The sequence below is a fragment of the Leptonotus elevatus genome, chromosome 13, assembly GCF_054856555.1.
Source record: "Leptonotus elevatus isolate MCC_2025b chromosome 13, RoL_Lele_1.0, whole genome shotgun sequence".
In the NCBI taxonomy this organism is placed as follows: domain Eukaryota; kingdom Metazoa; phylum Chordata; class Actinopteri; order Syngnathiformes; family Syngnathidae; genus Leptonotus; species Leptonotus elevatus.
The window spans coordinates 7,488,709-7,513,166 of NC_141251.1; the positions used below are offsets into that span (position 1 = coordinate 7,488,709).

At 38.8% G+C, this 24,458-nt stretch overlaps 2 protein-coding genes and 2 pseudogenes across 6 annotated transcripts in view; all 4 read right to left on the reverse strand.

Annotated features, from left to right (window-relative positions):
• Positions 1-887: 887 nt before the first annotated feature.
• LOC147163673 (ras-related protein ORAB-1-like) lies at positions 888-9,588 on the reverse strand. The gene is made up of 6 exons (XM_086092323.1): positions 9,200-9,588; positions 7,790-7,862; positions 6,758-6,853; positions 6,538-6,633; positions 2,802-2,933; positions 888-1,719 (listed from the first exon to the last, which is right to left on the reverse strand). Exons 1-6 carry the CDS (start codon positions 9,211-9,213, stop codon positions 1,519-1,521), a joined length of 612 nt encoding a protein of 203 aa, XP_085948449.1. The 5' UTR covers positions 9,214-9,588; the 3' UTR covers positions 888-1,518.
• A 607-nt stretch (positions 9,589-10,195) lies between these two features.
• Positions 10,196-13,436, reverse strand: LOC147163674 (calcium homeostasis modulator protein 2-like; annotated as a pseudogene). Its single transcript, XR_015096801.1, has 3 exons — positions 13,289-13,436; positions 12,528-13,130; positions 10,196-11,697 (listed from the first exon to the last, which is right to left on the reverse strand). The product of XR_015096801.1 is annotated as a calcium homeostasis modulator protein 2-like (transcript).
• A 1,281-nt stretch (positions 13,437-14,717) lies between these two features.
• calhm3 (calcium homeostasis modulator 3) overlaps positions 14,718-24,458 on the reverse strand; it is a 28,655-nt gene continuing 18,914 nt past the window's right edge. For 2 of the 3 annotated variants that reach the window (XM_086093165.1, XM_086093167.1), the window contains exons 6-7: positions 21,698-21,750; positions 21,520-21,545 (exon numbers count right to left, since the gene is read on the reverse strand). The gene's annotated coding sequence lies outside the window, so the exon portion shown is untranslated. Of the gene's footprint in view, positions 14,875-21,519; positions 21,546-21,697; positions 21,751-24,458 lie in introns of those variants that run through there. The other variant, XM_086093166.1, reaches the window with a different exon arrangement.
• LOC147163676 (calcium homeostasis modulator protein 2-like) lies at positions 18,021-21,504 on the reverse strand (annotated as a pseudogene). Its single transcript, XR_015096903.1, has 2 exons — positions 20,943-21,504; positions 18,021-19,491 (listed from the first exon to the last, which is right to left on the reverse strand). The product of XR_015096903.1 is annotated as a calcium homeostasis modulator protein 2-like (transcript).

Below are 24,458 nucleotides of genomic sequence, written 5' to 3' on the forward strand. Positions count from 1 at the left end.
TTGGTGAAGCGGACTAATCACGGCAAAATAGCCGATTTACGGCATGCCAAGACTTTCTTACTCTGGGGACTGGCCAATGAAATAACGCTAAAAGGAAATTTGCCAGTCATGGCAAAACAGCCACCTCAATTTACATCACAGTATTTGTACTTGTAATGTCAGCAGACAGTTGGAGGGCATGACAAACTCAGACCTCGGTTCCTACATTAAAGCCAAAATATGTTTATTTGTGTCATATTGAGAGACACAAGTAGCACTGTTTAGCCTTTAAAACAAATTTGACAAAAAAAGTTTTACTTTTCTACTTTATCAACACTTAGATTTACATTTCCATTAGTATTTGATTCAAGGTAGAAGAGTTTTGCACATTGATTTCAAGAGAAGAAATGTGGTTACTTTTGTTAACTGATCAAATAAAAGCAAAACTTAAAAGTTCTTGGTTTATATATATATATATATATATATATATATATATATATATATATATATAAATAAAATAATAATAATATAAGATCGGGGGGGGGGGGTCGTAAATAAAAAATGTTGTTTAAAAAAAATCGGAGATTTTATTTTTAGGCAAAATCACCCAGCCCTAACTGTATGTGTGTGTACATATACATATATTTTATGTTTTTTTTTGTTTTGTTTTTTTTAACAAACAAAAAATATCTCCTCCTCACCCTGTGGGGATGACTTCTTGGGCTCAGGTCATCTCCAACAGAGTGGCGAGTTTGAGGGTTCTCAGTCAAACATCTGAGGTCTTGTCTACTTTACTACTAAGAACAACTAAGACTGTGCAATACTCTCAAACCCCCAACGCCGTTAAGAGAACCTAAGTTGTGGAAGATTTAAATGTACACACAAACACACCTGCACAAGTAGGGGAGTAAGATTTTTTTGTTTCGTTTATATGTGTATATATATATTTTTCCATTTACACACATAAGTACATGTAAGTACTACAGTTGAGATGGTAAACCGTGAGATTTCTGTGGCTGTTGAACAAGAAACTTCATATGGAGACAAAATAGAATATACATCTGCAAGTAACAGAATTACTATAAGCAAAAAGAAAAAAAAAGGGCCTTACAAACAAAACAAAAAAAGACTTCATGAAACAGATTGTTACCAAACCCAAAATGGAATGCAGTGATGCACGCACACAAACACACACTAAATTCTCATGAGTCTCATGAGCGGGTCGAATAAAAGTAGTCACAGCTTACTGAGACAAAAGTGATCATGTTGTCTGGGCCAGATCGGGTGAAATAATCACCTTTTTGTACAATTTGTCATCAATACGAGGACAGGGTGACAAGACGAATGCTTTATTTGTTTTTGGTAGTGTGCTACATTATTGTACAAATACAGGCAACTTCATCTTGTTCTCACATACACATGTGACTCATGTCGTCCCTACCCTGTCAGATTGTGGTAGAGTTTCCAGGAAGATGGCAGCCAGACATACAGGCCTGTAGAATAGAGGGCGGCTGAGCAGGAGCTGCTGTCGTTTGGTTCTCAGCAGCAGCCACCCGATGAAGGCTTGACGGTCGTGCCGGGGGTCAGCTTCATGTTGGGCTTCTCGCCACCGCCGGCTGCGGCCCCGGGGCCCATTCTCTTTTTTATTTCTGCAGCCATAGTCATGAAGGCCTGCTCCACGTTGGTGGCATTCTTGGCACTGGTTTCCAAGAACGGGATACCCAGAGAGTCTGCAAACTCCTGGACAAAATAGAGGACAGATGCAGCATGGGAAGAACAACAACAAAGTCTCAATAGAAATACCATATTTTCACGACGATAAGGCGCACTTAACTCATTTGCTCCCAAAAACGTACAAAAACTTTCTATTTTAATGATTGCCATGGTCCCAAAAACGTATTTGTACATTTTCAGTTTTTTTATGCTAGAGAATACAAAAGGCTTTGATGCAGCCTCCGACTTTAAGAGGTCACCTAAAGCAATGGAAGTTATTACAAAAAACGGCCAGCAGGTGGGAGCTGAGTATAAGAGATCAGCCAGGGCCATGTTGCAACAAAGCTCTTTCCCCAGTGTTTTCAACAGGTTTGTGAATAATGATGAAACCTAGATATATTACAATGCTAAATGCTACAAACGGAAACAAACAAATACTTTTTTTCCTGATGTAAGAGACTTGAATCTTTCTTTTGGGAAGTTCATTGTTTTTATAGCAATAGAATACAATATTCTGTGGGCCTTGCAAAATCCAGTGAAACAGCTGGGAGCAAAGAGGGTTGCTTCAGTGAAAATGGCTGGGAGAGAATGAGTTATAGTCATTTCAGGACCATAAGGCACCCTAACTATAAGCCGCGCTAGCTATGTTTGGGGAATACTCGAGTTTGTTACACATATAAGCCGCACCCGACTGCAAGCCGCAGGTGTTTTAATGTTACCGCACCGGGTTCCCGCTGCTTTCTTTCCCATAAAGGGGGGCGGAAATTGTCTCGCTCTCGTTCTGTCTCTTCTACTGTATTTTTTTGGGCTCACTTGGTTTGTTTTGCTCTGCCTGACGCTCTTGGGCTTCTTTTATAGTGCGCCCCATTGTGATCTGACGGATAAGCCGCACCTTTGTATTAGCCGCAGGGTCGAATGAAAGTGAAAAAAGTAGCGGCTTGTCGTCCAGAAACTACTGTAATAGTTGTATACAATAGTTTTTCAAATAGGTCCATAGAAATTTTAGCCAGAAGTTCTTGAGTATGTGAGAGCCCAATGTAATAAACTTGTTTTATCATCACTAACCTTGTCAAATTTGTCAATTTGTTGTACACCATGAGGGGCCGTACCTTTGCTGTTGTGTAATCCACCACCTTCTTTGTCGTCAGGTCACACTTGTTGCCTACCAACAACTTGTTGACATTTTCACTGGCATAGCGGTCAATTTCCTGTAGCCATTGTTTCACATTGTTGAAGGATTCCTGTGACATCAAAAAGAGGACTATTGAGAATGCACCTAAATATAGTACACCAATTTAACCAACTAACACAATTGTTTACAATGGATATGAAAAGTCTATACACCCCGAGTTCAAATATTATATATTGTCCCCCCTCTTAAAACAATGGCCTAAGTCATATTTTCAAACTATTTCAGACTATTATTTTTAGGAAGGTGACAAATCAATGTATTAACCATAAAGCCAAGATGCATTCAATCAAAAATAAGATATATCAAATTCCAATCAATTTCCTAACTTTTTACAACAATAATGTGACCTACAGCTTGGACTGAGTTACGTGACAAAGTGCGCACACCCATTTATGTTTGGGAATGTTAAAAAAAAAAAAAACTGCTAACTTTAATTTAACGATATGCTACAAAAAGGGAGGGGCCTTATAGATCACACGTAAGGATTAAATGAAAGGTTAAACAGACAGTGCTTGTAAATGTCTTGATTTAAAAAATTTGCACCAGAGTCCAAGTCAACTGATTTTGAGGCTCTGCCGATACAGAGTGCCAATCCGCTACCTCGGCAATGTATTGCCGAGAAAAAAAAAAAGGGCATCCATATTGACTTTTAATTTTTATTTGAACAAAACTTCTTCCAACATGACACCTTTTATATGGCTAGCGAAACGGTGGTTTAAACCAATATTTTAATCCTTTTTGGGAGGCACATCAGTTTTTCAGATAGCATATTAATAACTTAGTTGTGTAAAGGCCTCGTTATTTTCTCATGTTCAGCGGGTGACAACTACTGCATTGGATCACGTGACCGATATAGTGCCGCACGGCACGTCTGCGGCTCCCCTGCAACAACATCACAAACTGTTGCAGCGTTTAGAATGGATCATCTCTCGTGGTTGGCCCGTTTAGTCACATGCTGTAATGACGTTCTCAGCTTGCCATATTTGAGAAGGGATTTGCGATAATGAGACGATACAAGTTCGCTCTTTGAGAGGCTCTCATTACTCCATATAAGGATCCTAGTATAAATCGTGCACTGACTGATAACAGTATTCATTTAAAAATAACATAAGATGACAGTACCGCAAGATGGCTGGCCTCTGGCTTCAGCAGCGAGTGGCGAGTGGCATCTTCGTGATTGATTTCACAACACAAACGCATCATCGTCATGTAGGTCTATTTGTTCTCGGAACAAAATGTCGCTTTGTTCCTTGTTCCAAAAAGTAAAAACGTCTATACCTACTGGAGTTGAAATTAAAATGCAGAGGAAATAGCATCTTGTCAATACCAGCCGTAGCGACACACCCTTCGACTTGGAGTGAAACTGCAGCACATTTTCAAAACAACGCGTGTGGGTTGTACGCAGAAATAAAGGTTAACCGTGCACAGTGATGTGCTATCCACGCGCGTCCGTCATGAGGCCGGCAGCGGCCGTTAAACGCAGATCTATCTTTTCTGAAACACAAAATGCTCAATTTATATACATTGCCCTTGTCTCCACTTTCTACATTGGAATATTTCGATACTTATCATTGTTACATAACTAACTTTACGTGAGCTTTCTGCAACAACTGTGTTTAGTTTCCCTGTCCCATGGTAGCATTTATAGCCCTTAAAAATAACTAAAACTACTACTATTACAACTACTACTACTAATAATAATACATTTTATTTATTTATATTACAGACACTCCTAAGCGATTCCTTTGAACAATGAGAACTAGAACAGCTGATCTTTACTTGGAGCACTTTAGATGGTGGCATGTAGGTGCGGATTCCCATTTAATATGAGCTTGAATGTGATTGGGTTCTTTTGAACACAGCCACATCCCGATTTAACTCATTTGCTCCCAAAAAAACATATGAATGTTCCATTTCAAATGTTTTATGTGTCCCAAAGACATTTATTTATATGTTTTTATGTGTATGTTTTTAAGCTAGAGCATACAGAAGGCTTTGATGCAGCCTCTCAACTGCAAAGAACGCTTGAAGAAATGGTAGTTATTACACAAACGGCCAGCAGGTGGCAGCGGAGCATAGGAAATTAACCAGGACCATGTTTAAAAAAAACTAAATTACTCAGAATTCTAGATTTATGAATAATGATGAAACTTAGCTATATTCTAATGCTAATTGCTGCAAAACAGATAGAAACATATTTTTTTTTCCTGATGAAAGAAGAGAATTTAATCTTTCTCCATGTTTTTATAGCAATAGAACACAATATTCTGTGAGCCTTGCAACATCAGTCAAAATCCAGTGAAACAGCCGAGAGTGAAGGGGATTGTTTTAGTGAAAATGTCTGGGAGTGAATGAGTTAAGAGGGTGTGCACACTTTTGCAGCAAGATTATCTCAGATATTGTTATACTTCCATTCTCGTAATATAGTTCTCCTTTTAAACTGGACTGTGCAGGTCATAGGTCACATTAATGATGTAAAAAGCTTGGAAATAATTTATCTTGGTCTTTTTTTCTTTTTTTTAACAGAAAAAAATAGGTAGTTGAGTTTTTTATCCACTGTGTTTATGACTATCCTTATGCTATCATAAAACTTATGTCAGTCCAAACATTTGTGTACATTAATAAAACAACACAATCAGCAAATATGTTTTGATTTGTATTCAAATAGATTGCAAAGAAAACATGATTACACCATAATTTCTGGGAAAACCCGCCCAAACAACAACAACAACAACAGCCATTTTGTCCTGTGCCGCCACCTGTTGTCAACTGAAACTGATGTCAAAGCACCGACGGGCCTGACTTGCCATCGCCACTAGGGATCAGATATGTGGATCGGGTATCGGCTCAGATATTGGGGGGGCGGGGGGGCTAGTATCTGCCAAAATGGTCCCGATCCACAGAGGCTTATCTCCAGAGCGCGCGCAAGTAAATAATATTTACCCTTGGCTACGTTGGCTCAGCCAATGTCTGTCAAAATTGCACAAGGGGAACATCGGATGCCATTTGGCAGAAAGGTGGGCCCCGCGTCGTCAGCTCGCGAAAGCAGTTCGGCACTTGCCATCAGGAACTTGCCACCGGCTCGCTGCAAAGAAAATTTAGTATGGATCGGAATCGGCAGATACTGAACCCAAGGTATCGGTATGGAATCGGTAATGAAAAAAGGGGATTGGAGCATCCCCGTCACGGCTCTACTGTTTCCTGGGCTTGGTCATGTGGCATTTTGAGGTCTACTTCAGTTGACAGTAGATGGCAGCACAGGACAAAATGGCCACCCCCTGAGATGGATAACAACTTTGCTTAAATCGGCCTAATTCTTATTCACTTATGCAATATTAATCAGAATACCTTGTTTCGACTAGTGGGGGCACACAAAGCATATTATTGCAAATAAATGTTTTGACTGAACTTCTGCTTTAAGACAGGACCATTTAATGCTTTCATCATTTTGTGCTGCACCACTGATATGCAAAACCCATTCATCCATCCCATGTATCCTCCTAATTACAAGAGACTTGTGTGTACTTGGTATTGAACCACTGATGCAATAAATTAGAGCCATATAAAATTGAAAAGTTCAATAAAATGGTGAAAACAAATTGAATACATTGGAGTGTTTTTCAAAGCAGAAAATGCTGTGGTGTGACACTTACCTGATCTGTGACATCATACACTACAATGATACCGTGAGCTCCTCGGTAGTAACTGGAGGTGATCGTACGAAACCGTTCTTGACCTGCTGTATCCCACTGTAAAAGGTTAAAAAAATATATTTTAAAAAACGTAGAATTTTTGAAACAAAGTTGTGTACTCTTTAAAATATCAATATCAAAATTGAGCACTTTAGAGTACTTGACAAATGGTGTTACGTACAATCTGAAGTTTGATGGTCTTTCCATCTAGTTCAATGGTCCGTATTTTGAAGTCCACACCAATTGTGCTGATATAGCTTTCTGTGTACGTATCATCCTGGAGAGCAAAAAAAAAAAGAAAAAAGATTCAGTTACTTTTGGTTTCACTACAGACAAACACAAGCAGACAGGTGCGACGAACGAGGCACGGGCGCCGTAAAGTCGAAAAGACGTAGGTCGCGTACGACGGAACTCGACAACTCCCTGTAGTCGGTTTTGAAACTGCCACACACAAAAACCCGCGTATGCTCTTATTCAGCCCCTTTCATAACCCGTATTCATGTTCATATAAACAGCATTTGGAATACCTTGTTTGAACAGGGCATTGGTTTGCATTGTGCGCATGCTCTATTATTCATCTTTGTCTTGTTCACTTATTTGTATTTGCAAGGAATCTTGTTTTTTTTAGTACAGGAAGAACTTGTAACTTGTGCCGTCCCATTCGCTAAACATGCCTAGCTTGAACACATTGATTTCACATTATTTTCTCTCTCTACAGCGACAATGCGACAGTTTTACATCAATACATATACGTGTATACAAGTCCGTGCTTATGGCATGGACATTTCTCAAGCAGAGGTAAACAAACATGACGACGCTGCAAAGAACCACACTTTCGGAGCGAGGAGGAAACAGACTACTTTATTTCACGTGGTGAGTGACAAATATAATCTTTTTTTAATTGCACGTAGAAAGGAGAAATGTCGTCTATTTGCCTAATGACGTTTTTTGTGCGTCGCGCTTACGAACGGAGTATTCCAATCGAGCATAATAATTAACCATGTATATGGAGTCTGTCCGCCACGCATGTAAACGGGTTCTCTCGAATCTTTCAGAAACCAGAATTCTGACATTAACCCGAACATATAATGCGTGTAAATCCTTACTGCATTTAGACATGGATAATGCACTAATTCAGAAATTTGTGGCAAGAACTCAACTGTAGACTTAAGAGTAATTATTAAAGAAATCCATATTTTCTGAAGAATCTTACCGCAAATCGAAGCAGGAGACAAGATTTTCCAACGCCAGAGTCACCAATCAGCAGCAGTTTGAATAAATAGTCACTGTAAAGAGTAAACAGAATATGCGTTGGTGAACAAAGCCCAACATTCTAAATAGTTGTAAATTATTTGTCTATGAATTCTATTCTTATTTAGTCCTAAAAATATAGCAAATGATGTGATATGAAGGCCAAGTTCGGTCCTCGAGAGCCCCTATCCAGCCTGTTTTCCATGTTTCTCTCCACTAACACACCTGATTCATGATCAGGATCGTTATGTTTCTGCAAAGCTTGCTGATGAGCTGATCATTAGATTCAGCTGCGCTGAAGGAGGGAGACATGGGAAAAAGGCTGGATAGTGGCCCTCGAGGACCAAATTTGGCCTTACCTGCTCTTTAGTATTCAGGCCAGCCTAAGTGATGTGTGTGGAGTAAATATTTTTAAAACGTATTCTTAAAAGGATAATGAATGACAATTCAACTTGTCAATTGTGAGTCATTAAAACACCCGCCTCATAATGTATGATAAGCCAAGAAAACAAAAGCTGAGGTAAGCTAATTGCTCAACCCTGCTGTGGCGGAATTTGTAGGCATGTCCATGGCATGTGATCTTCTCATGACTAAGACACTAGTGGGGGGGCTACTTCCACTCTCGTCACACGAAATGATTAAAATATATTAACATAGATCAAAGTTATGTCCGTCATGGAACTTAGAACCTTAATTTGACGACGTAATGACATTCATATTTAGCTCGATCCAATGAAAGGCATAATGTACCCAATTTTGACGCTACATTGAATCATGTGTGAAGTTTTAAGCTTAGCTTGGCCTTGCAGCGAATATCAACAAACCAGTGCTACCGGTTCTCAAAGCCTAACACAGCAGGACACTACATGAACAATAAACATTTGGGGTTAACGATCCTAGTTTCTATTTTGCTGGAGTACGATTCTTAGTCCAACGTACCGCAGTCTCCAGATGTGGCTTTTCCCCAAGAGCTTATCATAGCAGTTCATCAATTAATATGTAAATGGAAGAATGTCTGTACGTTACCGTACAAAGCTGTCAGGATCAACGCAAGACCAATGCGAGTTTGGATCCCCTCCAACCTCACGACCATTTTAAGGCAAAGTTGTTAAATCATAATGTTTGTATAAAAAAATACCGTCGCCCGACAACCGCCCAACGTGAATATTAATACTGATAACAACATTAACATGAATAATAATAACAAGATGCGTTCATCCGAGACGTCCGTGGTAGGTTCCGATGGGTAGACGCAAGTCAGCTGATGTTAGCTGCTAATGTAGCTTCACTTGACAGACACCGCTAACTTGTCTATTATAATAACAACCGACACACTCAAACGTGACACGGCATTCGTAATAATAGTACTTACTATTCGGGATTCATTGTGGACTTGTTGAAAAGTGTGTTGCCGTCTCGTGGGGAGATTTGATATGATGTGTGGATACGGCAGCTGTAGCTAGCTTAGACGGCTCCCAGAAGAACGGCCGGCTAGTTGTTTCTCACTACAAAATCCAAAATGGCTGCGACTCCAACCAGGAAGCAGTTAACAGTAGCCAACTCAGCGAGTTCCACGGTATAAAATAACTGCGCGTAGTCTATTGTTCCTTTTATTTTACAAAAAGCTGCTAATCGGAGCGTTATCCGCAATCCTAAACAAAAAAAAAATCTGCAATAAAGATGTTGCGCCTGTTCTCTCTGCTAACTGGGAAGTCGTTATTGCATTGGAAAACTGTCAGACTGAAACCGCTTACGTCATTTAGTGAAACGTGGCAAAGCGATGGTCCCGTGTCGGGCAACATGCAGTCCAAGTTATCTGGCAGATAACGTCACCATATATATATACATATTTTTTTATTTTAATTAGTAGCCAATAAGTTTGGTGTTAATTACTTTCCTGCTGTTTTGATTTAAAATAAATATAATGTACTTTATTATGTCGGTACGTGTGTAATCCACCTTCAGTGAATAATTTACTCGTTTCAAAATAATTTTTAGTAAACGTGTAAACAAATTATTTAATCAGACGTACACAGTCAGATCATTTAATTGCTGTAGACGAGTCGTGCAAGATTGTCACGAAACGTCGCACCACATGCCATGAGTCATTTCACTCTTGGCAAATAGTTTTAGGAAGTAATATGCTTTTAAACAGTTTGTCGGATTTGCCCTATGGTATACTAGCAATATAATTGTCTCTGTTCTGTTGACACAACCAGAAGGTATAGTCTTTTAATGTTAAGTGTTGTTTTTGTAGTTGTAACATATCATTCTGAGATAGGTTTGCAATATTTTTGCAATAATGTCAACTCAACTTTATTTATAAAGAACATTAAAACAACCATTGTTGCATACAAAGGACATAGAATATAATAAATCAGTCATGCATGACTGTGAAAGTGAAACAAAATAACACAATAAAATAAATAGAAGTAGTTCAGTGTACAAGAAAATAAAATTAATATTAATAAATTAATAACAAGAAGTAGGTAAATGAATAAGTAAATGAAATAAGTATCAAAGTAATAACACAAAATATAACAGACACCATAAAGCACTAAAACGATAAGTTGCCAGTGAAGAGAGGTCAGGATAGGGGTCAGGTAGGGGATAGGGGTCAGATAGGGGATAGGGGTTATGTGCTCCATTTTACGAGTACTAGTTAAGAGACCAGCAGCAGCATTTTGGACCAAAAAAAAAGGGGGTGAGAAAGTCAAATGAAATATTTGTTCTTTGTCATATCGTAGAATTACCTTATTTGTTTTTATAAATTAAACAAAAACATTGGCTTTAAAAACAAACAAAAACTACTTTTGAAATTTACTTGAATTTCCACCCAAAGCTGGAGGTTGAGGGGAGAAAAGGAAAAAAATTAATCTTATAATTAATTTGCCACAAAAAAACAGAATCCACAGTTATTTGCACTCATGCTGCAGATGCGCTGAAAATAGAGCCCAAAAGTGTCACATGATCACATTGGCAAACCTCTCATCCGGTCTGACTCACTTCTGATATGAAAAGTTTGGATTATCTTGCATACTTGTGACTCGTGATAAAAGGGTATTCGTGGTTCGTCCAAGAGTTTTATGTTACATTGGTGCTCGATGTAAAGTTGTACCCTCTTTTTTAGATACATGTACCCTGTTACTTTGATATTGGAATAACACGTTTTACTTCTTCTCAGTGAAAACTAAATAATTCCTCTTCATGGGCAACTGCTTTTACATACTTTATGCATTTATCCCCCTTCCTCGTTCGTAATTAAAGTTAAAAGATTGTTTGAAGACACCGACCACACAGTACATCACGAGTGAGTCAGTTATAAAACCAAACAAGTGTTATTGTCCCAAATCTGGATTTTCCATTTTAAAGGGGACACATCATTGAAAATGGACTTTTCAATGTTTGAACAAAGAAACACGTCTGGTTGCAGTGACTGGTTTATGCTATGTAATAAGACCGTCAAGTACATCCATTTGTTTATCAAAATCCTCCTTATTCTCTCTTGTATGTGGCCCATTTATTGAGTCTGCTGTATTGCGGTAGTCCCTCCGTCTCCCTGTAAAGGTAGACACCAGTCACTCTGTCCCACTCTGTATTGAAGATGGGACTGGCTGCAGCCTCGTGTTCGGCAACATATTCCTTCTCATCCTTCTCCAAATTCACGAAACCGAAGAAGCTCTGAACATACTTTGCGGCCATGAGTTGGGTATGGACAGCGGCTGTACGACGAAAGAGGGTCTTTTCGTTGGCACGATACTTGGACCAGTATTCTTCCTGCTGGTACCCAAGGGACGAGGAGCAGCGTTTTGTACACATAACCATGAGCACCATCAAAGACGTTCCGGCAACCACCAGCCAGCCAATGAGCTGAAAACCACAAATAATAATTCAGTCAGACAATTTTTAGGTGTGGCAAGTTTGCAACTTGGAGTATGTCCGTCTACAGTGTCATCCTGTTTAATAAATAATTACTGCTAAATATTCTGTTTGTTCTCACATCAGAGCACTATTTTTATTAACCAAATATTTCTAGAAGGATCTAGGGATGGGCGAGTACCAATACCAGGAACTAAAGGTGGAAATGGAAATTTTGCATTACTTGACCGCCACAGGGGGCTCCAGTAAGAGAATCTTCAGTTGTACTCAACAATTTAATTTACTCTGAAGTGCAGACAGATCTTTGTAAATTATATAGTATATCGTCAGTAGTGGGGTTTCCATCCAATTGTTAAATTTTTTTGTACAAATTTACTGACAATGCGCAAAAAGGACATGCAATTTTTTTTTGTAATTCTTGATAAACCGTAGCGTTTCTTTGCTGTTTTCCATCTAAAACGGCATTCATATTTGCTTCTTTCATTAATCCAAAAAAGATTTGAGTTTCGCCTCCCCCTGGCCACTGGATTATTTGTTTCATTATACATATATATAGATATATATTTTTAATTCATTTTATTTGTGTGCCCTATGCAAAATGACTTTTATGAGCAAATTAAAAAAATATATAATTGCCATTAATTTCAAGCAATTTGAAGTAAATTTGCTTTAATTGGGATATATAGGTATTTTTAAAAATTATATCTGTCATTGTTTTTTGGGAAATTTTATGTATGATAAGTACTAATGGTTTCAGTGAGTAGTGAAGATTTGAGTATTGGTATCAGTCTAAAAAAAAAGAAGTGGTATACTATTACTACCTGTGACTCATATTTCAGACGTCGGTCAATTTCTGCCCAAAAGTCTTGCAGCTCTGTAGGAACACTTTCCTTGCAAGGGAACTTTGCCATGGCCTCTGAATTATAACCAGGCGGGAAGCCCTTCACGGTGACGGGATCAGTAAATTCACTTAAGGCACACGTGTACGCCAGACCCTTCAGCAGGGATATAACAGTCCATGTCCAGGGTGCCACCACGGCTTGACCAACAATACTTCCCAACACTGCAAATGCCGCTGCTGTTGACAGTTTCCGGAACCTCCTGAGGCGACACTCTGATACTAGTTCCCAAGTTCTCTTGTTCAACATGACTCCAATGATGAAAAATGCCAACGCCGGAGCACCGATGGCAGCTATGCCAAAGTAGTAATTTCTCCCAGGGGAACATGGACATTCAAAAGCAAAAACGTTGTATGATGTCTGGCTCGCCACAGTGCTCAAAGCGATCATACCGCTAAAAATCATCACATCTTTCCTCTTGAAGAAGGGAGACAGAAACTTAAAGTTCTCCATGACAAGGGCATAAGCGGCCATGTTTGGGATGCTGGGGTAAGATCACTGAAGCTGTGCTGAAGTAAGGTCAAGCTAAAAAGAGAAAACAAAGATGAATACATTAAAAGTATAATGTATTAAATTTTCTTCTAAAATCACATAATTTAATCCAGTATTTTAAAGTATGAAATATACTAGAGGCACAACACATGCACAGAATGATACAAATAAAGTCAGTCATGCTAACTTACAGGTTTCCAGTGTCCTTAGGCAAAACATGTGACTGATCTTTTATAACCCATTTAGCGATGTCTTCTGTGAAGATGGGCTCTCAAAAAAGCAACAACAAAAAACTGAGCAACATGTACTTTTCTAACTGAAGTCTTCCTCCCCATTCTGAGCTCAACTTTGAGTTTGTGTGAGCTTTGTGGGCACCAGTGATGACTCACAGCAAAGACCTGCCCTCTGGTTTCCTCCCAGTGAAAAACCCCCCCAAAACTAGGTCTACAAGTGAAAACATGTGCAAACATAGCCAAGTCAAGAACTGGTAAAGCTTGCTCACCGAATGTAATAGTTTAACAAAATGGTGATGTAGATTTCCAGGAATAAAAAAAAAAAATCAAGGATTAAAATTATAAGTGTACTTACTTGATATGTGGAGTGCACAATTCAAAAATCACCTACCCCCTAACTGTCCCCACCCCCCTTTCACGCTGACATCTCAGGTTTTCAATGTGGTGAGCAACACAAAAGCTCTATAGTGAGTAGATACAATATACAATATAGTGAGGGATTACGAGTATAGTGATGCAATAAATTATGTATCTCCTACTTCAAATCTATACATATGGTTACATATGACAGTAACTGAGTTTTTCTTTTTTTATTGTGCCCTTACACAGCAAAATCACCAGAGTTAGATTAACACTGAGAGTGTTAAATCTAACACTAGAAAAGTGTTTAACTGTGCCCACACTGTTGGAAAACGATCCTTTTAAGATTTCTGCGTGTTCGTAAAATTATTTTCAGAATGAAAGTTGAGATCTGTGAATCAGGTTTCCTTCGAAGGTTTTTATTATCAAAAGCTTTTGATGACACACAGAGGGGCCAAACGCCGCCATTGTTCTTCCTCGTGTGTAACTCTCCTCCCCTCGAAAGAGTCCAAAAAACACAAAAAAATCATTAAAAAACTTTTCAGAGAAAAATTCCAGCGGGATCTTCATCGTCGCAAACAGCTGGCGCAACATTAAGCAAGGGTCGTGTGGGGAGATTGGACATTATCATTAGAATAAGAAGCAGAATCACGCATCAATGAAACATCCCTTTAGCAATGAGAGGAGGTTATTGAGCAGTCATGTGGCATTAAAGAACAATTTGATTCATTAAAAGATTTTTCAGTGGAATAAGCATATGTGAGGCTTAACATGATGTGTTGTGGTTATGTTAAAAAAAAGAGTGTCGCGATGCAGCAGCAGATGGACATGTGTTCCCACTTTGAAGCCATCTCTGGTTTGTTCTTTGTTAAATGAGAAAATGGCGTCGTCCACTTCTTGCAGAACCCCAGGGTAGATTGCCTGCAAATGTGACTCAATCGTTGTGGAATGATGTCCCCAATAGGGGCAGCTGGACACTGGATCAGTAGATGTTGTTTTCCCGGTCGGGTTGTCATCAGGTGATCATCAGGTGATCATCAGGTGACGAGATTGCTGAGCATGGGATGGATCCGGCGGGCCGTGTAGACAAGATGTGGAATGATGTGGAACGGCATGTCCCCCTCCTCTTTGTGCAGTGAACTGCACAAGATGTCCTCTCTGTTACCCCGTTGGGTCCAGTTCACCTGGGTGCAGAACATTTTCATTTAGTCACTTTTACATATTCATAATTATTTATTTTTGAAGGAACATCTAGCTGTTTTTTGTTAGTTGGGAGTTAGTAAATGTTAGTTGTTTAAGTTCTGTAGGTCCTGGAACGTGCTGTTGGATCAGGAAAAGGTCTGTTTGTGTGACATTGAAACAGAACCCAGCCTTTGACTGAGTTTAATGACATTCGCACATTCATTAATACAACAGAAAGAGCTTGTAGCCAATTTTCTTTAATATTTCTATTTTTCTTTCATCTATCCTTGGGATTGGGGATAATACACTGAACCAAATGTGTTTTAATCCCAATGCCTTTTCTACAGCTTGTAAATATTTATTTTTGAAATGGGTTCCATTGTCTGATCAAATTTTTCTAGGAAATCCATATGATGGTATGTAATGATTAATCAAATGTTTTACCACAATATTTACTGATTTAGATTTGCATGAATGTGCCTTTGGCCATCCTGAAAGGAATCATTTTACCAGCAAACATCTGTATTCTGACACTGGTTTTTATCATATCAGTGAACTCATCAAAGAACACCAGACCCCAGAGCTGTCACGTCCAGCCGGACCGTGAGCACCCTGGGGAGAGGTTTGTATATATATATATATTCATACTATTATACCTTTTGCAAACACTGGGCTCCAGAAATTACATTTTTCAATTGTTTCTGAGATGGAATATATAATATATTTACCTTCATTTGGCGATATGCTTCACTATTGTCTCCTCTTGGACTTACTTTGTTTCTGTCACAGCTTGATGACCTCCTGTGGACTTATCACATTCAGACTGTGGATTATCACATTCAGAATCACTTACAGTCAGTTGGAGTGTAGGTCGATACCACGCAACCTTTTTTGCTGTTTGATCTGATAATTCGTTTCCATTCATTTAATTCAACATGAACTGTCATGTGTGCACACCCTCCAGTGGACTTCCCTCTGTCTGACAAAGATCCGCTTGACCTTTGTCAGACACGTAAAGATAGAATCACCAAAGCCGTAGCAGTGAACAGATGCAGCTTCAAAAAGAGGAAAAAACAGAGACCTTGTAGCCTATAGATAAGGAGTATCTGATTGGGGCAATTTAGCAAAAACACCAGACACCGCAGGAGGGCAGTTCCGGCAGAGCCAGCTACAGCAATTGAAATGAGTGTGATCTTTTGCAACTTGAGACTATGCAGTGAGGATTTTGGGTCAGAAAAAAATAGGAGTTAAAACGGCCACATTAATCTTTTTCAGGTCATAAATTACACGAAACTTTCAAATATCTTTCTTCTCAACGGGTAAAATAGGCGTGTTATAATCAGAGCCAAAAATTTCACAAAAGTCCTGCTTTGAGCAAACCATCAATTGTTCCTGAAATGTTAATCATCCCCACCTCTTCTACAGAGTAGTGGGGAACATATCGGTGAGACGTTACAAAGATCAACAGCAAAAAAACAAAACAAAGATCAACATTGGTGGGATTCATGGATCACAGTGATGTGGGGAAAAAATCAAAAAGTAACCAGCAAAATCGCTGTTGTCTCACTTCCATGGTGCCAATCCAGAAGCTGGTGCTCTAAAACGAAAGTGGATAATAAATTTAATAGACTGAATCCAATAAGCATCAAATGACGGGAAATAGAGCAATTAAGATTGAAATAAATTTTACCAATCATCCTATTTCAAATTCCCATATGTTATTTTCAATTTTCTGAAATGCCTTGCTGTAGACCTCATTCCCGATCTGACATAGTACAGAATGCAATGCATACAATCAGCTACCATATCACAAGACCTGAGATGACGAATCCCAGGTGACCAGAGAGAAGTGCTCAGTTTTGAGACAACCAAGGGAGTCAATACCCATTCCTGCCCAGTAGATGTCAGTAGTGGCGCATGTCACAGGGCAATGTTCAAAGTGGGCAATTGGAGGTGTCACTGGATGCATATCAGCAGTAGGTGTTATCATCCGGAAATTCCAGGATAAGTTCATCAGGGCTGCATTAGATGAGAGGAGACATCTGCCCAAAAGATTGACTGGACAGTTATGTGCAGCCAAAATAATGTAAAACACAAAAGAGTCTGTGAACAGTCACTGAGCATGTGGATTCAGGGCACCATCATTGTGGAAACTGTGCACCAGATAGAGGCAGCTACTGTCGGTTTGGCACAGGGGAATGTCCTTGCTGCGGCGTGAAGTTCTTTGACCTCTGCCTCTCTACCCAGACGCTGGAGGTTGCTGACTGCAATCGTGGGCCCAATGACACATGTTGGCCACCCAGGGGGGGTGCACCTTGACTAATGAATGTACCTGCTTGATACATTATGCACTCGGAAATGACAGAGGGAGATGAGATCATAGCAAGAAGTTTTACCTCCTGCTTTTTCACAATTTTTTTTTTTATTCGGGATTCATTGTGGACTTGTTGAAGAGTGTTTTGCCGTTTCGTGGAGAGATTTGATATGATGTGTGGATACGGCAGCTGTAGCTAGCTTAGACGGCTCCCAGAAGAACGGCCGGCTAGTTGTTTCTCACTACAAAATCCAAAATGGCTGCGACTCCAACCAGGAAGCAGTTAACAGTAGCCAACTCAGCTAGTTACACGGTATAAAATAACAGCCACAGCGCGTAGCCTATTGTTCCTTTTATTTTACAAAAAGCTGCTAATCGGAGCGTTATCCGCAATCCTAAGCAAAAAAAAAATCTGCAATAAAGATGTTGCGCCTGTTCTCTCTGCTAACTGGGAAGTCGTTATTGCATTGGAAAACAGTCAGACTGAAACCGTGTACGTCATTTAGTGAAACGTGGCAAAGCGATGGTCCCGTGTCGGGCAACATGCAGATAACGTCACCATTTGTATATATTTTTTTTAATTTGGCAAATAGTTTTAGGAAGTAATATGCTTTTAAACAGTTTGTCGGATTTGCCCTATGGTATACTAGCAATATAATTATTGGGTGGTCTCTGTTCTGTTGACACAACCAGAAGGTATAGTCTTTTAATGTTAAGTGTTGTTTTTGTAGTTGTAACATATCATTCTGAGATAGGTTTGCAATAATGTCAACTCAACTTTATTCATAAAGAACATTAAAACAACCATTGTTGCATACAAAGGACATAGAAGATAATAAATCAGTCATGCATGACAAGTGAAACAAAATAACACAATAAAATAAATAGAAGTAGTTAAGTGTACAAGAAAATAAAATTAATATTAATAAATTAATAACAAGAAGTAGGTAAGTGAATAAGTAAATGAAATAAGTATCAAAGTAATAACACAAAATATAGCAGACACCATAAAGCACTGAAACGATAAGTAGCCAGAAAAAGAGAGGTCAAGATAGGGGTTATGTGCTACATTTTACAAGTACCAGTTAAGAGACCAGCAGCAGCATTTTAGACCAAAAATAAGGGGGTGAGAAAGTCAAATGAATTTTTTTTTTTAAACTTTCTTCTTTGTCATATCGTATAATTACCTTATTTGTTTTTATAAATTAAACAAAAACATTGGCTTTAAAAACAAACAAACACTACTTTTGAAATTGACTTGAATTTCCACCCAAAGCTGGAGGTTGAGGAGAGAAAAGGAAAAAAATAAATCTTATAATTAATTTGCCACAAAAAAACCTGAATCCACAGTTATTTACACCCATGCTGCAGATGCGCTGAAAATAGAGCCCAAAAGTGTCACATGATCACATTGGCAAACCTCTCATCCGGTCTGACTCACTTCTGATATGAAAAGTTTGGATTATCTTGCATACTTGTGACTCGTGATAAAAGGGTATTCGTGGTTCGTCCAAGAGTTTTATGTTACATTGGTGCTCGATGTAAAGTTATACCCTCTTTTTTAGATACATGTACCCTGTTACTTTGATATTGGAATAACATGTTTTACTTCTTCTCAGTGAAAACTAAATAATTCCTCTTCATGGGCAACTGCTTTTACATACTTTATGCATTTATCCCCCTTCCTCGTTCGTAATTAAAGTTAAAAGATTGTTTGAAGACACCGACCACACAGTACATCACGAGTGAGTCAGTTACAAAACCAAACAAGTGCTATTGTCCCAAATCTGGATTTTCCATTTTAAAGGGGACACATAATTGAAAATGGACTTTTCAATGTTTGAACAAAGAAACACGTCTGGTTGCAGTGACTGGTTTATGCTATGTAATAAGACCGTCAAGTACATCCATTTCTTTATCAAAATCCTCCTTATTCTCCCTTGTATGAGGCCAATTTATTGAGTCTGCTGTATTGCGGTAGTCCCTCCGTCTCCCTGTAAAGGTAGACACCAGTCACTCTGTCCCACTCTGTACTGCAGATGGGACTGGCTGCAGCCTCGTGTTCGGCAACACATTCCTTCTCATCCTTATCCAAATTCACGAAACCGAAGAAGCTCTGAACATACTTTGCGGCCATGAGTTGGGCATGGACAGCGGCTGTACGACGAAAGAGGGTCTTTTCGTTGGCACGATACTTGGACCAGTATTCTTCCTGCTGGTACCCAAGGGGCGAGGAGCAGCGTCTTGTACACATAACCATGAGCACCATCAAAGACGTTCCGACAACCACCAGCAAGCCAATGAGCTGAAAACCACAAATAATAATTCAGTCAGACAATTTTTAGGTGTGGCAAGTTTGCAACTTGGAGTATGTCCGTCTCCAGTGTCATCCTGTTTAATAAATAATTACTGCCAAATATTCTGTTTGTTCTCACATCAGAGCACTATTTTTATTAACCAAATATTTCAACAAGGATCTAGGGATGGGCGAGTACCGATACCAGGAACTAAAGGCTGAAATGGAAATTTTGTATTTCTTGACCGCCACAGGGGGCTCCAGTAAGAGAATCTTCAGTTGTACTCAACAATTGAATTTACTCTGAAGTGAAGACAGATCTTTGTAAATTATATAGTATATCATCAGTAGTAGGGTTTCCATCCAATTGTTTAATTTTTTTGTACAAATTTACTGACAATGCGCAAAAAGGACATGCAATTTATGCCCGTTTCCATCTGTTCTTCTTTTGCGAATATTGAGAGGGGACTCCGCCGCTGTAGGTGGCGGTATACACCATAGAGATGTGATCCACCAGTAATTTCAAAGAAGAAAAACAGAAAGCGACTGCGCTGTACGATGACGTCGTATGATTTTGCTTTTGTAATTCTTGATAAACCGTAGCGTTTCTTTGCCGTTTTCCATCTAAAACTGCATTCATATTTGCTTCTTTCATTAATCCAAAAAATATTTCAGTTTCGCCCCCCAACCCCCAAACATATCTTACTTTATCGTCCACCATTGCTTTGTGACTACCAAACGTACGTGACGTAAAATCCGGTCAAATCCGGTCTTGTCAGCGTTTACCTGTTTCCATAGCAAAAATTAGCATTTTCCTTTTTTCTATACGCTTCAAAATCCACCCCCTCTGAGCATAAAAACATTTTTGTGAATTTTGGGCCGTTTTTCACATTTCTAGTGTTTCCATTCCGTTTTAATTTCGCATTTCTTGAAAATGTGAATACAAATGAGTAGCCTTCCAAATTAAAAGCATGGATTTCAAAACAAGATATAATTAAACATCACACACTAAACAGTTTGAGAAATTCTTAACATGGTAGATATGACTAAATTACTCGAAACACTATAGTATTGAATTTAATTAATTGCATTTCACTGTATTCCTTTAAAAGGAAGTTGTTCAACCACATGTTTTGATTGGGGCTTTCCCCCCCTGGCCACTGGATTATTTGTTTCATTATACATATATATAGATATATATTTTTAATTCATTTGATCTGTGTGCCCTATGCAAAATGACTTTTATGAGCAAATTAAAAAATATATAATTGCCATTAATTTCAAGCAATTTGAAGGAAATTTGCTATAATTGGGATATATAGGTATTTTAAAAAAATATATCTGTCATTGTTTTTGGGGAAATTTTATGTATCATAAGTACTAATAGTTTCAGTGAGTAGTGAAGATTTGAGTATCGGTATCAGTCCAAAAAAAAAAAAAGAGTGGTATACTATTACTACCTGTGACTCATATTTCAGACGTCGGTCAATTTCTGCCCAAAAGTCTTGCAGCTCAGTAGGAACACTTTCTTTGCAAGGGAACTTTGCCATGGCCTCTGAATTATAACCAGGCGGGAAGCCCTTCACGGTGACGGGATCAGTAAACTCACTTAAGGCACACGTGTACGCCAGACCCTGCAGCAGGGCTATAACAGTCCATGTCAAGGGTGCCACCACGGCTCGACCAACAATACTTCCCAACACTGCAAATGCCGCTGCTGTTGACAGTTTCCGGAACCTCCTGAGACGACACTCTGATACTATTTCCCAAGTTCTCTTGTTCAACATGACTCCCATGATGAAAAATGCCAACGCCGGAGCACCGATGGCAGCCATGCCATAGTAGTAATTTCTCCCAGGGGAACATGGACATTCAAAAGGAAAAAAATTGTATGCTGCCTGGCTCGCCACAGCGCTCAAAGCGATTATACCGCCAAATATCATCACATCTTTCCTCTTGAAGAAGGGAGACGCAAACTTAAAGTTCTCCATGATAAGGGCATAAACGGCCATGTTTGGGATGCTGGGGTAAGATCACTGAAGCTGTGCTGAAGTAAGGTCAAGCTAAAAAACAAAGATGAATACATTAAAAGTACAATGTATTAGATTTTCTTCTAAAATCACATCATTTAATACAGTATTTTAAAGTATGAAATATACTTGAGGCACAACACATGCACAGAATGATAAAAATAAAGTCAGTCATGCTAACTTACATGTGACTGAGCTTTAATAATCCATTTAGCGATGTCTTCTGTGAAGATGGGCTCTGAAAAAAGCAACAACAAAAAACTGAGCAACATGTACTTTTCTAACTGAAGTCTTCCTCCCCATTCTGAGCTCAACTTTGAGTTTGTGTGAGCTTTGTGGGCACCAGTGATGACTCACAGCAAAGACCTGCCCTCTGGTATCCTCCTAGTGGAAAAAAAAACCAAAACTAGGTCTACAAGTGAAAACATGTGCAAACATAGCCAAGTCAGGAACTGGTAAAGCTTGCTTACCGAATGTAATAGTTTAACAAAATGGTGATGTAGTTTTCCAGGAATAAAAAAAAATAATCAAGGATTCAAATTATAAGTGTGCTTACTCGATATGGGGAGTGCACAATCCAAAGATCACCTACGCCCTAACTGTCCCCACCCCACTTTCACGCTGACATCTCAGGTTTTCTCTGTGGTGAGCAACACAAAAGCTCTACAGTGAGTATGAGTTGAATTACCCCTTGAGGAATTAGTACAGCAATGCAATAAAATATGTATCTCCTACTTCATATCTATACATATGGATGCATCTGACAGTAACTGAGTTTTTCTTTTTTTATTGTGGCCTTACACAGCAAAATCACCAGAGTTAGATTAACACTGAGAGTGTTAAATCTAACACTAGAAAAGTGTTTAACTGTGTCCACACCAATGAGTGTAAATTTGACACTTTTCCAAATGTTACTTCTTTCACACTTAACCAATGTTACTCCAACACTGTAGAGTTAAAAATCTGTAGTGTTGAAAGTACTCTACACTAGTGTCAGTGTTAAACATTTAATTCTGCCAAACCACTTAACTCTGGTGTTTAAACACTTATGAGTGTATTGCACTAGTGTCAGTGTTAAAAAAACAAAACAAAAAAACACAGAACCGAAACATAACACCAGCACTCAAGGAAATTTACTCTGACAGTGAAACTTTTTGTCCTAACAGTGTTAAAATAACACTGTTAACAATGAAACACTAAAAATGTATTTATGTATGTACAATACTACTACCACAAAGGAGCAATCATACCTCATGACTTTGCCACATTTGACACATTATGTCATATGATTTGGATCATGAGCTGGGCTAAATCATACAATCTCTCAGATGGTGTATTTATGTTTTCAAGAGAAAATGTATCGAAAATGTTCACATTATGAACATTTGACTAAATGCAGAATTGCTGTCAGAGCAATTAACCAAAACTTTTGAATTAAGTTTCAAATGCCGTTTTGCATGTTTCCACGGGAACCTGTGGGTGGATCTCCCACATATGCAAAATGATAAGACTGGTTGCTCTGCATGGAATAGAATAGAATAGTACTTACTATTCGGGATTCATTGTGGACTTGTTGAAAAGTGTGTTGCCGTTGTTAAGTTATTAACATTGTTTTTCAGTTTTAACTTGTATTTTAGCCGTTTTAGATTTAGTTAACTCAGTATGGCTAAATGAATAGCATTTTTATGTGTCTCACACTCCTGAGAAAATAAGGGAGTGTATGTGTCTGGTATCTGTCTCTTCCGAAGGAGACGGGCTGATGTGTGATTGTTTTTTTCTAATCTGATTTATAGCTATGGGAACTTGCTGAACTTGCAGAAGGGAGGAGAGAGGGATTTTCTTGTTTATACTGTGTTGTGGGCTGATGGGAGGAGACTTCTAGTCTCCCACTATTCTGAATAAGTATTGATGTACCACGTTGGAGAAACAGACAACCTGATAGAACACGGCTTCAGTGTCATCAGCTTTTTGTCCTCAGAAGCTTCTGATAATTAATAAATACCTTTGCAAAGGGACTTCTTCACCAGGATCTCACCATTCAGTTAATTGAACACGCAAAGAGTACAATACTTAATATTGTCTACTCTAACAAATGGTGACCGCCGACGCTGAATTATAACGAATGGTCTCCTCCGTTGAACCGAACGGATGGTGGTATTTTGACGTGGAGCTAGATGCGGCGTTCAAGGACGGGCGGAACTTCTAGGCCTAAATAAATAAAGTACGGTAAGTGGAGACTGTTATCCACGTAGAGAGGTTCTGTCTGTTTGTGGTCCGCTGCAACTGGTTTTTCGTCTTCCAAATTGTCTAAATTTTAAATGAGATCTGTGTGAACAAGTTATAGTTTGATGTCGTTAGGGAGTTGATAATTCCGACGATATTGAACTAAACACGTCGTTGAGTGGTGCATTTTAGAAGTGACGTAAAATGCAAACTCAAAGTGATGAAGCTTTTTTGTACAGGAAGAAATAGCGGTTAATTTTTTGATTTGTTTTGTTTTTCGTCAACGCTATGAAGAATCCTTAGACCATAATATATATTGAATAAAAGGGTTTGCCGGATGACGTAACAAGTCTTTCTTGTTTACTAAGGATCGCGAAGATTATGGTGTGCGCTCTGCTTTTTTAGCAGTTTTGACCGGATTTGAGGACAAGTAACATAATTGTTCATGGCTCTTGGTGTGAAAGTTCTCGTACACGTAATATGTCTTTTATTTGAAAAAGCGCCTGTTTGAAATTGAACAGTATTGAGGGGTCCAGGTTGATTACAGCGATGATTGGATTTTGTATCACTGTATTTGCAATCGAGAGATTACGTGTAACTTTTGTTTTATTTTGTTGGCGCTTCTACAATATGTAGTTTTGAGGTCAGGATTCCCGTTTGAATTCCTTTTGTTCTACGGTTGAGTTCGTTAGTGCGTGACAATTTCTTTAAAAAATGAGCGCC

Coding starts and splice junctions, on each gene's coding strand:
- LOC147163673 (XM_086092323.1), bottom strand. Junction 6,854..7,789: donor GTCTCCTGCTTCGATTTGCG/GTAAGATTCTTC, acceptor TTTGCTCTCCAG/GATGATACGTACACAGAAAG. Junction 1,720..2,801: donor TGGATTACACAACAGCAAAG/GTACGGCCCCTC, acceptor TATTTTGTCCAG/GAGTTTGCAGACTCTCTGGG.